Source organism: Cyprinodon variegatus, unplaced genomic scaffold (genome assembly GCF_000732505.1).
Source record: "Cyprinodon variegatus isolate N-32 unplaced genomic scaffold, C_variegatus-1.0 Scaffold1023, whole genome shotgun sequence".
In the NCBI taxonomy this organism is placed as follows: Eukaryota; Metazoa; Chordata; class Actinopteri; order Cyprinodontiformes; family Cyprinodontidae; genus Cyprinodon; species Cyprinodon variegatus.
The window spans coordinates 218,050-234,037 of NW_015151476.1; the positions used below are offsets into that span (position 1 = coordinate 218,050).

Sequence of the window (15,988 nt, forward strand, 5' to 3'; positions counted from 1 at the left end):
ATTAATTTTCTGGCATAATTCAAAGTAAAGTAACATATATTTATCTTCATAGTTGCCCAGGAAAGGCATCAACACCTGCCTTTCAGTAAACAAAGGAATTGCCAAGCAACACATCTAAATAAACTTTGCAAAAATGCACTGCGTCATTCTAAATATTCTTTTGTTTTTTTCATGATTATCCGGTTTGTGGTGTTCAGAAGGTTTCAGTTACAGTCTCTTTTAGTAATATTTTATAGAGAAGCAGTTCTTAAAAGGGGATTTCACAATGAGGCCTTATGTTACATTGGTTTCACAAAGATAATCTGCAAGACTGATTGGTTTTTCTACAGATGCTTTGATGAACGTGATTAGATTCTATAGATCCGAACAGAAAACATCCGTTTTACTTATAAAGGACTTAAGTTAGTAACCATAGAGACAAAGAAGGCTGAACTTCTGTTGTGTGGGAGTAAGCAGGAGAGGCCACAGTCACGGTGGTGGAGGAGGAGCTCAGACAGATGTGAATAACGGTGCAGACATTCAGCTCCTTATTTGGTTTTCTGGGCGGGGAGGTGCTCTTTGGGGCAACTGGTAGTTTCAGCCAGAGGGCTGAGGAGCTACAATCTGCATCTCTCTACCTCTGCAGCCTCTGGAGAACAGAGATCAGCATCAGAAAAAGAGGGAGAAAGGTAAGAAAAGTCTAGATTAAGAGGAAAATGCAGGCATTTATGTATAAACTGATAGTAAAACCACAGAAAGGATAGAATATGCCAGTTACAGTTTATTTTGAAAGGATTTATAACAATGGAAATATGTTCTGCATGTTGTAGAAAATAATAGTTACAGGTTTGCAACAGGTTTAGATTTAAAAAGAGTTGAAAACAGAGAATAGCTTGCCTCATTTTTACATTTTGAGAATACTTCATTGCTCTAAGAGCTTTAACTTCACTTATATTTGTTACGGATAACTGTCCCTGTAATGAGGAAGAATGTTGCAGAGAGGGATGTTTGAGCGTGCAGCATGGGAGAAGGGTGTGGCAGCCTTTAAGGCACCAAAGGGTTGATTTTTAGCTGAACATATGCGGTCTGAGCAATAGAAGGATGGGCTGTAAACTAAATCATTTGGTCTTACAGCTGGGAAAGAAAACACATCAAAAATAGAACTGCTCTGGATGATGGAAATTCAATAAATAAAGTTCCTTTTTTGACCACTTTGATTTTTACTTTAATACTTAATGCACTGATGTAGACTGATATATTTTAGCTCACCCAGTAGTTTGGTTTATTAGAAACTCTTTTTGTTTCTTGTCAAGCTTCTCTATGTTTTTCGTATCTATGACTCCTATGGTTCTTTACATTATTGCAACTTCAAGTAGATTTCCTTCCATTTTTCTAAAGGGATTTTTGCTTTACATTTAGTCACTTCTAAAAATCATTCATGAAGTCTAAATTTCAATGTTGTATTAACTCCAACTATCTATACTCCTTTAAAAGACTCAGAGATGTTGTAACAACCAGGAAGGTCTGCTATAGAAAAAAAATCAAAAACACTCCAAAATGTTGTTTATTTTCTACTTCAATACATTTACAGGCACTTCATAACAACTTTACCCAGGATTAAAAATGTGTACGCATCAGGAAATTGAGATTTTCTTATAGCATTAAAACAGATAAATTAAAACAGTTTGCTTGAAATTCCAACTAAGCAAAAAAATATCTACCTCTTATTAAACTAAGATATGCAAAAAGGTTATTTATGGGGAAATAGAATTATTTCATGAATAGTAAAAACATTCAATATTATTTGTAAAAAATCAATGCTTATACAAAATATTCGACTTCAGAATAAATATATATATATATATATATATATATATATATACCATATAATTATGTGGTTCTTTCTTTAATTGGTACTTTAAAAGGAAACACAAGGGGCTTCAACCTCTCATTGTAAAGAAGGAAAAAATATTCTAAATTTAGACAGATGGGCTTTTTTATTTTTTACTGTTTGCTTTTTTAAGTAGGCAGCTGTCGCAATTTACAGTGGAGCATACCAAACCTGGGGGGTCCAAGCTCAGGAAAGCTTCATTTAGCTATACATAGGGCAGGAACTTTCTTGTTCCTTTCAGAATCAGAATCAGACATACTTTAATAATCCCAGAGGGTAATTACTTTTGTTACATGCCCCAGATATACACACATTTTTATATACATACAATATACATATGTATAACTATAGATATATTTCAGACTAACAGATAACATATTATTCTAAGGCTCATTTCTATTTGTGGGATTTATGTTTTGACATGAGCTCCATATGTTGACCACATTTTCCGACTTAAACACAGCAGCTGTGAATGCCTTGAACATGTAGTCTGGTGTTTTTGTAGAATAAAATGAGTAAACAGTTTTTCAGTGTGTTGGTTTGGTTGTTGCTCTAACTCTGCGCGCTCAGGAGACAGGGCGTGGCAGGCTGCACACCACCTTAAATGTCAGTGAATGAACTCTATTGCTGCCTGAAACAGATCCACATTATGGAGAAACTCTCACTTCCTCTTTTTTTTTTTTACATATTCTGTGACTCTGGCTGTGTTTTCTTATCCATAAATTGGTTCAGGCTCTCCTCTTTGCTTTTTCATGTGCAGTTTTTCAGTTTTACGCTAATAATCCAACTTTCTGTCCCATGACAGCCTCAGCCCCTGTTTTTTTTTTTTTTTGGATGATTCCATTTTGTTCTTTTTAATTCTCAAACCTTTGCATACCGGCTCTGACTCACAGTCACTGCGATGATTTGCCAATAGAGCTGGTCTTGTGTTTCGATCCACCCAGCATTTGCTCTAACTGGATTAGGGGTCAAATTGAATAAGTGATGTTGTGTCATGACAATGAACCAAACAAGCACGCCTGACCTCTCTGGCTTGGAAAAAGGCTTGTTTCCTGAAACTTCCTTCTCGGCCTCTGCTCTGTCTGCTGTCACGTCCTGTTTAAAAGCATCTACTTATTTTCAGCACCGGGGAGGTGCTCTTGTTGGTGTCACGTTTTCCATGCTGTGCTGCAAAAAAAAACGATGCTTTTTCCACACTTAATTTTCTCCAATATGTCATTTTCCTATCATTTTTTTTTTTTCCTGACCTGATTCCGTAGGCGGGAAATCATTGGTGGTGATGGCAGGAATGGGGGTGTGTTTTTCCAAATTGAACCCTTGTATATGTTTCGAATGGTTTACATGAGCTGGTAGCCACAGCTATAAAGCTGAAGGGGAGTTTAGAACACAGAGGGGAGGGGAAGAAAGTGGAGCCCTGATGGAAACCATGAGGGAGCAGCTACTAAATAACAGGGAAGGAGCACACAATGTGGAGGGGAAAGCTTGGCAGATATGACAAAGTGCCCAGTTGTTCAGACAGCAGCAACATCTGGATCACATCAGCAAGTTGGAAAATCTTACAAGAAATCCTGGAGGAGGTGCAAAGAGCAAGGAGGAGTGGTGAAAGGAACTAGGACCACCGGTGACTCACTGCGCAGATATTTCATCCATCACTGTGTTTACACTATGAGTCTTTCTGTGGCCGAGGGACAGGGCTTTCCCCATCTCCCTCACTCCTCCACATTCTCTCACACCTCCCTGGTTACCTTACCAGAGTTTTAGAAGATCCAGCTTTGCATTCTTTGCCCTTTTTTTGTAGTTTTCTTTATTTAACAGCAGTTCTGCTTTCTAAATGTGCAGCCGTAAATCCTCCATAGGTGTTTATTAGTCCCTAACATAAACAGAGCTCATCTCCTTGTTTATAAATGTCACTCTGTATAGACTGGGAACTAGGAATGTGCCGCCAGTGGAGCCAAATGGGCCTTGGGTGTCACTAAGGGGGGGTGGGAGCGAGCGTAGCCAGTACAGCATATCAGCCTGCCGTTGAACTGTAAAAATTTCCATTAATTTGAAAAACACTCAGATCGCTAAGGTTAGCCACTAGGTTATCTGGGAGGAGTGGCCTGGTGGTCAGAGAGCTGGGTGTTTGTGCCAGGTCCCTAGGCTAAACAGGACCCTTGACTCCAGATTTTGTTAGTTACCGTGGCAACAAACTGCTCCCTAAGGGATGAGTTTAAAGTTTATATTGAGTTTGAATTCCCCTTCTTTGTTTTCATTGAATTTTAAACTCGCCAGCAGCTTCATTTTTCTGTGTACCCTCTTTTAGCTGAAAATAAATCAATATTAGAGGACTAAACAACAAATCAGAACTGTTTAATTCCTTGTTAATACAGCTAACCAAACGCAGGAAAACAATTCAAAGCATAGATGTCTCAGATCTTAATAAAAAGAAGGAAAATAAGCTGAGACTTTTTTTGTCACCGTGTTAAATAGCAGAGCTCAGTCTTAGAGCACAGCACTTTCCTATAAGACTGAAAATAATTGTTTTCTACTTTCGGCTACTTTAGATCGCCAATTTAATGTAATATAACAGTAAATATAGTAGGTATTAATATGCTGAGACTCCAAAAGAGATGTAATCCTTAAAATACAGGTGCATTACAGTTTGTCCGAGTGGTGTTGCCATATATTATAAAACATCATAACAAGGGGCTAGGCCCCCGAGCAGATCTGGTACCTACACTGGTACCTACAGCGGTTATAGACAGAATATATCAGGGGGGTAAGGATGGGCAAGTGTTTTTTCTTTTTATGGGGCACAGATAAAAAGTCAAGTTCTCAGACTCCTTAACTAGCAGATGAAAACTGAGACCCTTATTAAAAGCACTTATTCAAAAATTCTATTCAATTCAAAACTACTTAATCAATCCCAAAGTGAGATGAAATGTTGCAGGAACTCATGGTCAGTGTTTCAGTGAGATTGTAGGTAGTGATAAGAGTGAGCAGGAAGGATCTTTATTTATTTTTGTCTTTATTTGCTTTGATCATGCTTTTATTTTTCTTAGATTTTTACTTATCATCTAATTAATATAAAACACTTTGAATTGTCTATGTACTGAATTGTGCTATACGAATAAACCAGCCTTGCCTTCTGTAGAGGTCTGTCTTGCACAAGCTCTGGAGAAGCCTCTGACTGAAGACACTCTGTTGGTGTTTAACAGTCTGAGGAAGAGGATGCTCATGGTTGTCCATAATCCTATTCACTTTATGAAGAGCTCTTTTTTTTGTGAAATCATCTGCAGAGGTTCTAGAGCAGTTCCTGAAACAGAGCCGATCTTCTTCATTAGCTGTTAAAGTAAATTCTAAAGGCAAAATATTAAATCGGTCCTATAGGGATGAATCAGTTATGGTCTCTTCTTTTGGCTTATATCATCCTAAGTATTAAACTGCAAAAGCTGATCTAAATAAGTGAAGATTTCCTCAAATAATTTGCTCTTAATTTTAGCTGGTAAAAAAGATGATCAGCAAAATTAAAGAATAATTCTGCTTTTATAGTAAGATTATTAGATATAACACTGGAAATTTTCTATTTTAAACGTATTATTATTATTATTAGGTTAGAAAATTGTCTTACCTAATTGCATATCTGCTAAAATCAAGGGAAATTGCACTTTATTAAAGAAAATGGACTTACTTAGATCTAAATTAAATTTTGCAGCGTATGTTTTCAGTATAGGCGGCATAAATTGGGGGAGTGGTGGCCTAGTGGTTAGGGCATTGCGCTAGGAATCTAGAGGTTCTGAGCCTAAGCCCCACTCCCACAGACTGACACTCTGGGTCCCTGAGCAAAGAACAGTAACCCCACACTGCTCCCCGAATGCCGCACAAAGGCAGCCCACTGCTACCCAAGGGGATGTGTTAAGATGCAGAGATTTAATTTCTTTGCTCTGTACTTGTGACAGTGTAATGAGAATAAAAGGTGGGAAAAAAATAAGTAACAGGGGTTACAACCTGTTCTAGAGGGGCATTGAGCCTGTCTAGAACCGTCCATGTCAGGGTGGTTGAAGAGGACTTGCTGGAGCTCAAATGTAGCCTCAGATTAACAAAAAAAAAAACAGTATTTAGGTGACTTTGAACCTGGCTAAGCAATTTTTCCAGGCGAGCTGGAAGGACTATTTTAGAAAATGCTGATTCTTTGGGCATTTCCCTCACAATCAGCTCTCTGGTTAACAGAGAATGGTCCATAAATGAGGATCCAGTCAACGAGTAACGTTTATGGGCTCAGAATTGGCTTGATGATGTCATTGTTAGACAAAGATTTGCATATGGGTTTGAAATGAAAGGTAAAACTCAAATAAGGGGTTCCTGGTATATCTGGAATACCATATACAGTGGGTGTGGTTAGCATAGAAAACTAAAGCTACAGTTTAAACATGAGAAAAACATTTGCCATGTCAAACAAATTTGGATTTTCCCATCAACACTGAGATGTTGGGGTCTGAATCTAATTTAGCACGCTGATATATTCTTGGCATTTCTATGCATTTTAACCATTTTCTTAATGGATAGTGATCCATTAAGGATCACAGTGGATCTATCTGCTAAAGGCTACTTCTAACAGAATAACCAAATATTTATAGGAAACCTCTAACAATTTTAACTGACTTCTTAAATGTGAAAATGAACCACTGGCTTTAAAAGTGACCAGTACTAAGTCTAATTGAGATCTGTCAGGATGTGGTAGAAAAGGAGATTCACACCTCATGGGTGTGTTGCTGAAAAATCTGCAAAAGCTGCCAAACATGATCATATCAGTATGGAACAACTTACTGGATAAGCATTTAATTTCAAGTACCTTTAAAATACCTTTAAAAAGTTATTTTCTGCAGGTCGCTCCTCAGTATGGAGCCATTCATACTTTCTATTCATTTAATTCAAAATTTAATAAATAGAAAACACTGCTATTGAACAACAGCACTTTCCTAAATCCTGAAAATTAAAAATAAAGTATTTAATTCACAAACATGACCTAAAGTAATTAATGAGTACATCAATCTTTAAATGAAGTATCATTTTTCTAAGTGTGATAGTTAGATTTTGAAAGTTTTACTGTAAAAACAGCTCTCAGTAAAAAAATGCTTCTCCCAATGTTTGATGGGTGGCATTTTTGTAACTTTGTGTTTGTTTTTGTGCCGTTTGGGGCGATATGAAAGCAAAATCGGACGTTTCTCTATGTCTGAAGGTGTTTTTGAATAAAAAAGGTAATCGCTGTCTCAACAGGTTATCCAACTGAGAGAAGAGCCACTTTACCCTGAGTTCAGCAAAGTGAAATTGGTTTAGAGCCACAGATCTTACATAACCTTTTAACAAAACACAATGTAATATTTTTGTTAAATATATTTTTATACCTTTTAAAATGAATAAGGAGAAACCGAAAATGTTCCATAAAGGTGAAGCATGGATTTTCTTCTATAGGATATTTTTTATGTAAAAAGTTGACAAGAAGGAAAATATCTGTGAAAAAAACTCTAATTCTTTAATGTCATTTTCTTATGAAAATTCAATTAAACTATATATCATACACCCCACTAAAGCCACCAACAGTGGTATTTTTTTATTATACTGTTTAAATTGGTTCTTTATGTCATCCTAAGCCCCTATAGAGCCACTTTAGACTGCTATAGAGCCACAGGCTGTGTCCAAATGTCCACCCTGACCACTATATATGGCACTATACAGCAGTTACGCTATTTTAGATGAGTGTCTGAACGTCTAGTGGATGGAAAAGTAGTGGACTCAAAAAAATCCCACAATGCACCTTGAAAAGTAGTGATCATACATGGTCAATAAGTGAACAGATATATCCCAGAATGCTTTGTGAGGAAAGCTCTCACATCATGGGATTTGTTGTGGCGACAAAAAATAACAAAGATGACTCTGGCACTGTGTGGGGAGGCGGAGTCACGTGACCAGCGGGGAGCGAAAAAGAGTGATCATCAATCCCAACGGTCTGTGTACTGATTTCACTTCACTATAAAGTCCATTAAATAGTTGCCACTCTGTAGAGTGATTGAGGGATTTAGGGATTAGGGCAGACATTCAGACACACCCACAGGTTGCAGACCCCAGCCCCATAACCTATTAAATCTATTAAAAAGTCTTTTCCCAACCTATAGAGGATTGGTTAACCTCTTCAGATATGGCTGTGTGAGATTTCATTCCAACTTTGTTTTTGTTTAATTATTAAGCAAAACTACTAATCATAAATGTAAGTCTGCCATTCTGAAGCAGCATTTGTTGTAAGGATTAGTTGATACGTGTTGAGGACCCAAATGCAGAGCTGAAGAGGTAGAGATTATTTCTTTCCAAATTCAATAAATAAGTAAAGATACAGGAGCTACCATCCAGAACTGGTCAACAAGTAACTAAGGAGGAATAAACCAAAGGAATGACGAGAATCCAGCAAACATTGGCTGCAGAGGAGGAGTATTTATGCCAAAGAGAACAAAGAATGGTGTAATTGACTGATTGGGAGCAGGAGTGGACAGAAGCAACTAGAAGGGAGCTAGGGAAAAGAATACTGGCACAATGGGCAACAGAGAAACCATGAAATATAACAGGGCTTAAATATAACTAGAAAATAACACGGATGACACTAAATGGAAAAAGAAACTGATGACCTAAAAACCTTAGAATAACATAAATCAAAGTATAACTGAAAACTTAAAAAGAAAACTTAAACAGAAGCAAAAAGTCCAGAAAGGGCAAAATAATGACAAGTGTTTTACATAATTGTGTTGATTTGCTCTCAATCATTATCAGTAATTCATTTAATTGTTGATTCTTTCAGCTTTTTAAAAAATATTTCCTATAATACTTGGCCCCAGTGACGTCTTGGAGTTAATTATACAAGAAAATCCAAATTCCTAAGAAATCTACTAAAAATTTCCTGATTCTTGTTGTGGCAGGAATTGTTTAATAGAAAGTAAGAGCAGTGTGAATTACTGCTGTAATAAAATATGGTATTTTTTTGACTTTTTTGCAGTTTTTGTGAGGTTTTTTTAAATAATAATCAATAATTTATTTTCACATCTGTTATGTGTTCAAGGGAAGAACATTTGGCTCACTGGAAACTGAGACAGTTTCCTCGCAATGGCAGCAACAATAAGAATCATAAAGAGGCTAAAGGTTTACAACTTGGATTTTTTTCTCATGAATCTTGGAAACGGTGAAAGGATATTATCTAGAGTTTCTACCTTTTAAAGCTATACTTAAATAGCTGCTTGATGAATATTTCTGGGACCTCATCTGTTGTTTTACAATCCAGTTTGGAATCCAGACCCCAGTTTCTATGACCTTTGAACTAAAACCATGGCTTCAGTACATTATTTTATCAGACAATTACCCCAAAGGAGTTTTGAACTATTCATGCAGTTTTTATTGGCGCTGAGGTTCAGATTTCAGAGTGCTCTGGTTCCTTAAGAACAGGAGGGGGAAACACGACAAAGGCCGTTCACTTAGGCTGTTGGTGAAAGTTATGGCACAATTTCCATTACTGAGGGCAAGAGCATGGAGGCTGGTCGTGAAGGAATGCCTCAGTGTATTTTCCAGGAATGCCTTTAAGGTTGCAGTTCATTGAGCACCTAAAGGTAGAAGTTTTCTGCGGCTGATTTAACCAGACGTAATTGTGCTGTGACCAGTGCAATCACAGTGCAGCCTTTATTTGGGGTTTTGAACTGAGGTTTTGTGCCTGACTTGCCATGTCTGCTGTACATGAAAACAACAAGAACCTTGTGTGTTTTGGACAAGTGTGTATAGGGGAGATGGAGAGAGCTATTACCTTTGGTCTCACGTGGTTTAATCATGTGCTTTGGGAAGTCGTTGCAGTTTATCAGACATCTAAAATACATTTTTCTGTCTTTTAATCCTACAGGTTACCCTGTTTAAGGCTGCCGGTGAAATTCTAAGAGAGAAAGAAAGAAAGAAGAAAGAACATTTACCAAGTTCCAGCAGATTTCATCATGCCTGTTGTCCTGAAGACCAGCCCTCTGCTTTGGACACGGTTGGCTGCCCTGGCCTTCTCATGTGTGGCCTTCTCTATAGCCGTGCATGGGGGAAATCTCCAGCATGGCACTGGGGATTTTTGCATCTTCTGCTGGGCGTTTAGCTTCGCCGGGACTCTTCTTGTCATCCTGGTGGAGCTCTTTGGCCTGCAGACCAGAGCTCCTGTTTCCTGGAAGAACTTCCCCATCACCTTTGCGTGTTATGCTTCCCTGCTCTGCCTGTCGGCCTCCATCATCTTTCCTCTTTATTTCCTGAAGGGGTCCAGAGAAGGGAAAGAGGTCCGTGACTTCCGCATCGTGTCCACCGTTTTCTCCTGCCTAGCCACTATCGCCTACATGAGCGAGGTCAGCCTCACCAAGGCTCGTCCGGGTGAGGTTGCCGGATACATGGCTACCGGTCCTGGCTTGCTGAAAGTCTGCGAGACCTTTGTGGCCTGCATCATCTTTGTCTTCATCAGCGACCCAGTATTGTTTGAAGACCACGATGCTCTCAAGTACTGCATGTCTGTGTATTGCATCTGCTTCATCCTGTCTGCGGTCATCATCCTGCTCTGCATCGGAGAGTTCACCGGCTGCCTCCCCTTCCCATTTGCCCGTTTCCTGTCCGGCTACGCCCTGCTGGCTGTCGTCCTCTATCTGTCAGCAACCATCATCTGGCCTATCTTCAAATTTGACCCAAAACATGGCGGTCGGAAGGACAGGCCAAGCGGCTGTTCCACCTCCCCAGTGGGCTTGTGCAGCTGGGATAGGGCCATGGCAGTGGCCGTGCTAACCGGGGTCAACTTTATCCTCTACCTGGCTGATCTAATCTACTCCAGCCGCCTGGTGTTCGTAACCGCCTGATTGTAGCAAAAAGAAACAGAGCTTGCAGTGTGTTTTAAAGGAAATTGAATTTGGTCCCCAAATTCAGGGCTGTAAAACTGCTGTCAAACAAACTGCTGCAAGAAAGAGTTTGTGTCTTATTGCTATATTAGTTCTAATTAAAAGAAAAAAAAGTGAATTGATCCAAAATATCCTGAAGTGGTTAAACAGAAATGTATGGCTTTAAAATGCCAGCTGATAAAAAAAAGTTCTAAAGGTAGGATTTATATCTTAAGCTCTTTTGATTCCAAGTCTATTTTTTAGCGCTTCCAGACCTGCAAAACTTACCTGAATTTACTGCAGTACTGAGGATTGAAGGTATGGCAATATTTAAAGTCAGTTGTTTCATTTCTAACTGCAGATTTAATCCTTCAAAACAAAACTTTCTGTTCATTTTTTGCTTTTACCAACATAAAAAATGTATATATTTTCAAAATGACAGCAGGTTTTCTGAAATAGTTTAAGATAAAGTAAAACTTGACTGATACACTTTGGTTTGATGAAGGATCGGAAAAAAAAAACGTCTTGTTTGTTCCAAGGATAGTTTTAAACATAATGAAATGTATTAAGTGATTATATACTATGAAAATCTAAAATCCTACTGTTAACATATATAAAAAAAAGTGAAAAAAGAAATGAAGATGGTTAATATGTACCAATTTGGATATTACTTTAAAGTTTTAAAAAAGCAATGGTGGAGAAATATTAACTGAAAAGCTAAAACAGAGCAAGCAAGTACTAAAAAATTAAAATGTAAAAGTTTATCGCCAGCTTTTAAATCTCTGCAACACGATATACAATACACTGCCTCAAATACAGTTTTGTTATACATTTTGACATTTTTCATAGATTTCTGATATTTTTTCAAAGGTATTTTATAACTCATTTTGTTTTGTTTTGTTTTGTTTTTGTATCTTGCTGAAGTTTTTTATTGTTTGTCTAATCCAGCAATGTTGTTGTTAATTTTCATTCTATAGTTTTTTTCATATTTCATGATATCGTTCACCCTTTATCCATTGTATTGCTTAAATGAATAGATTTGTGAAATAACACCAATATGTTCAAATCGTGGTAGTCTGTGTTGACAGCTACAAAAAAAAAGCAAAAATCAGGTTTCTATGTTTTAATAATGTATATCTGTCAGATGATACGTAACTAGTTGTGTAAACTGTTATTATACAAGAGTTATCTATTCAAAATATCTGGAGTCACACCTGAATGTCACTTATGGTCTTTATCAATACATTTTTTAAAGCATGCATTTTTCTGATGGTATGATTTCCATCTTTTTGAATTGTATCATAACCTTAAAAATATGATATATGATGAATAAATATGAAACATGTTAACATACATCCTAGGCTGGCATTCTGTTCCTTATTTGACCGCATTGCGAGCTAGATTCAATAACAGAGAAACAGTCTGTAAAGAGAAAGTACATGTAGTGGGAGCGGAGAACTAGTGGTTAGGGCATAGAGCTTGCAATTCTGAGGTTGTGAATTTGAAACCCACTTCCACTCTGGGTCTCTGAGCAAAAGACCCTTAACCCCACACTGCACCCCTGGCGCGCCGCACAATGGCAGCCCGCTGCTCCCCAAGGGGATGGATTAAATGCAGAGGTCAATTTCTCCAATATGACCTCAATTAAGTTCACTTCAATTAATAAAGACACAGCACCAGTACTTACCTAATGCTCTCCTTACAGATTTATTGAAAACATGGTCTAACAGATAACTAGTGATGCCTGATATTATCAGTATGCTATATTTATTGACCTTTAAAACCAAGTACATGACATTGGCCATTTCATCAATAAAATTCACAAATTTATGAGGCACTGATTTCCTGACAAATAAAAGATTTGCCAGCCCATAGATGGGGGATGTGGAGCCATCAAGTCATCTCAATATGTATTTGTTCTACTCAGCCACTGAACCAGGTGAGTCCAATCTGCAGAGTGAACTAACCTGTGCAGATTGGACTCACCTGGTTCAGTGGCTGGGTGGAATAAATACATGACATAGAGATGACTTGACCACTTGTGACCCCCCACCTCTGCATCAGCCTTTTCACATGCACCAAACGGATTAATGAGTTTGTAACAGAAGAGATGCTGAATTAAAAATGTGGGCGTTGTTGATGTTTTTCAAAGTTTCAGAAACGGATAACCTAACTGCTATTTGCAATGACTGCACAGAGCAGGAGGGAGAAAACTACATTTTGTCTGTGCAAAAATATCTGCATTAGTCGTTGGTCCAGGTAAGTTGAAAAATGTCGACATATCGGATATCGGCGAAAACACAATTGATGATTAGGCCTACTAGCTAACCGATACCATGAATTTTTTTTTTTTTATATATCTGGTTTATTTGATTTGTTGTTTCTGGACATATGTCTTAAAGTACTTTAATAAAGGTTATTAAAAACTGGACTTGTTGGGGATTTTATGTGGTTTCATATTTCAGTAATTTAGGTTTTAAAATAGACTCATTAGGTTTGTTTCATTTAAGCTAATTTTCATTATAGCCACTTGGTATATATATATATATATATATATATATATATATATATATATATATATATATATATATATATATATATATATATAAAAAATCAAAATAATTTCTTTTATCCAGACATTTAATTTCTTTGTGGTTAGACTCGGTGCTGCACCAAATAGTTATTCGTCACATACCAAAAGAAATAGTTTTTCAAGATGATGGATGTTAAATTTCACAATGTTACCATTAGATATACAACTAATAAATTAATTATAAGGAAGTTACCATGCAGATTTGTAGAAAAAAGTTCTTATAAATTATAGGGTAGTGCAGTTACCAGTATAAAGTGTAAAGCATCTGTCCTTAAATTTTTTCCTACAGTACTTTTACTTTTGTACTTTAAATAGCTTTAAAAATAGTACTTTTACACTTTTACTTCAGTAAAAAGCTTAAGTTGAAACTCTAACTTCTACAACAGCGTTTTAAACGGTAGTATTTATACTTTTGCATGAGTTATAGACATTAATCCTTTTGACATCTCTGCACATTGTGTATTTTACTCAAATTTTAACATGCTCTCTGGTTTCCTAGGAAATGTAACTTTTAGCTATAAAAACTGCTTTAATTCGGGTCCCTTTCAATATGTCATAAAAAGAAACCCTTTTCCGCTACAGAAGGATCCACAGGATCTCCACAATATGAGGCCACAATAACTTTCTAGGTTGCCATCTCCCATAATATTTTGCATGAATTTGAAAGTTTTTCTGATATGAAAAAAATTGGAATATCAATGTAAATATATGACTGTCAGTACTATTTTAAGAAGTCAAAGGCTGAATAGGATATATTTTCACTAAATTTTCTGTTATATTTTAAAACACTAAATGTGAAAAAGTTCCAGTCATGAGATAATTATTAAATTATTTTTTCGACTGCATGTCTTCAAATGAAAATGTAAGGTCTGCTTTTCCGCTTTCAATATTCAGTTGGCTCTTGTGTCCAATTTGGATTGGATGCACGGACCCAAATGCTGCTGACAAGGACTTCACAAACATAATCAGGAAGGACTGGTCAGCCTACTCAAATTTAGTTGAATTAAATTTCTCGTCATCTGCTCACATAGTTATTCAAACTATAACTTTGTTTGAATGTAAAGGTCTGTTTGAGGAAAATACTCTTTTTTGTCTCTGTTAGTCACTATACTTGTGCTTGTCTGTGGTTTATTTCTCAGTAATTAGAGAAATACATGTAATTATCAATTCTATCAGCAATCAGCTTCCTTCTTGCCATCGCATTTAGCTGAAGTGCAGTCCTGGAGTTGATTATGAATAAAAGTAAAGATCCCTGAGAAATGCACACAAATCTCCTGTTTGATAATACGATAGAGATTCATTACTTGAAGGAAATTCTCTAGATTGGGCTTTATTGCCTTTTTTTTCCTATTCTTTTGTCAAACCTGTGTTATTATTCTTATCCTTGATCAGCCCTTATCTCTTTCAAATGACATCTGGCTTACCAGAAGCTAAAACTGTTTCCTTGAATTGGCAGCAACAGTTCAGACCGTGGTGCTTTGCAGGATGCACCTCATCTGCATATATAGCCTTTCCACACGCAAAGACTCAGAGGTTGAAATGCTGTCCCCTCTAACATTGTTGTTTTGAAACTTCGAAAATAACAATCATGATGCATTACCATATGCACACAAGATTGAAAAAACTTAAACATTGGGCTTATATGACAGTGGACTTTAGCACAGAGGTGAACATTAGCATATAGGCAAACAGCTAACGTAAGCTCTTTGAATGTGGTGCATTCTATGCACCACATTCAATTATTTAGGCATGCCTTCCTGGTGTGCAGAACTGCATGAAAGCCTCCAACTTAACTTTTACTAACACACAAACTTTTATCCAGTGATGGATGCACAAAAAAGAAATTCTTAGTTTGGTCTACAAGATGGAAAAAATATATTCACTCAGTGTGCACATGGAGTTCCAGTGATTTACCAGCAAAAAATAAGCATGACTGGAATTTGTGTTTATAGGAATGTCCTTATCACTAATCGAGCTAAAAGCATGAGGAATGTGCACCAAACACATGAGAACACAAGCCAGCAATCCCCAAAGAGAAAACTTAGTGAATCTCTGAGTACCAAAGCTGTTTACCTCGGGTTTTGAAGAGGATATTTATAGTCTATTATTATCACCTGATCAGCTTTTCAGGGACGTTGCATCCAGGAAGGTTCTGACTTAGCTAAGCGGGATATTTATTCGAGTGAAAGGGCTGTTAAGTGTCAACTGGTTGGCAGGGACAAACTATGAGGTGGTGAATGCAGGGTACTGATCAGTGTACAAATAGCTCTTCCCAGTGTGGGAAGCACAAGGAAATGCTTCCCACACTGTTGTCTTACTTCATTGTAGGAGATTACCTTACCATATGGTGACCAGATCTAGCTGGACCGGACCGGCACCAGCCCAGGATTGGTTCTGCTGCACTGTAGTTGTCCAAAATCCTGGTACAAATCAGCCAAAAATGGACCCAGCAGACCTGGACTCAGTTTTGGGCACCATAGAGAGACAGCTGAACATTCAGGAGGAGAAACTGGCATTACTGCAAAGGCAGAATAAACAACTGGTTACGCAACAGGGCAAGTTCATGACAATTTCTTTCTAAAAAAACTCAACTTCCCAGTGGAACAAATCCAAAGATTTCAG

The 15,988-nt window shown here is 37.3% G+C and overlaps 1 protein-coding gene across 1 annotated transcript; it reads left to right on the top strand.

Moving 5' to 3' along the window:
• Window positions 1–541: 541 nt before the first annotated feature.
• LOC107100889 (myeloid-associated differentiation marker homolog) lies at window positions 542–11,232 on the top strand. The gene is made up of 2 exons (XM_015399555.1): window positions 542–668; window positions 9,783–11,232. The coding sequence occupies exon 2, from the start codon at window positions 9,871–9,873 to the stop codon at window positions 10,753–10,755; it is 885 nt and encodes a 294-aa protein (XP_015255041.1). The 5' UTR covers window positions 542–668; window positions 9,783–9,870; the 3' UTR covers window positions 10,756–11,232.
• The last annotated feature ends 4,756 nt before the right edge of the window (window positions 11,233–15,988 follow it).

Excerpts from the sequence above, each read along its gene's own strand:
- LOC107100889 (XM_015399555.1), top strand. The coding sequence starts at position 9,871 with ATGCCTGTTGTCCTGAAGACCAGCCCTCTGCTTTGGACACGGTTGGCT.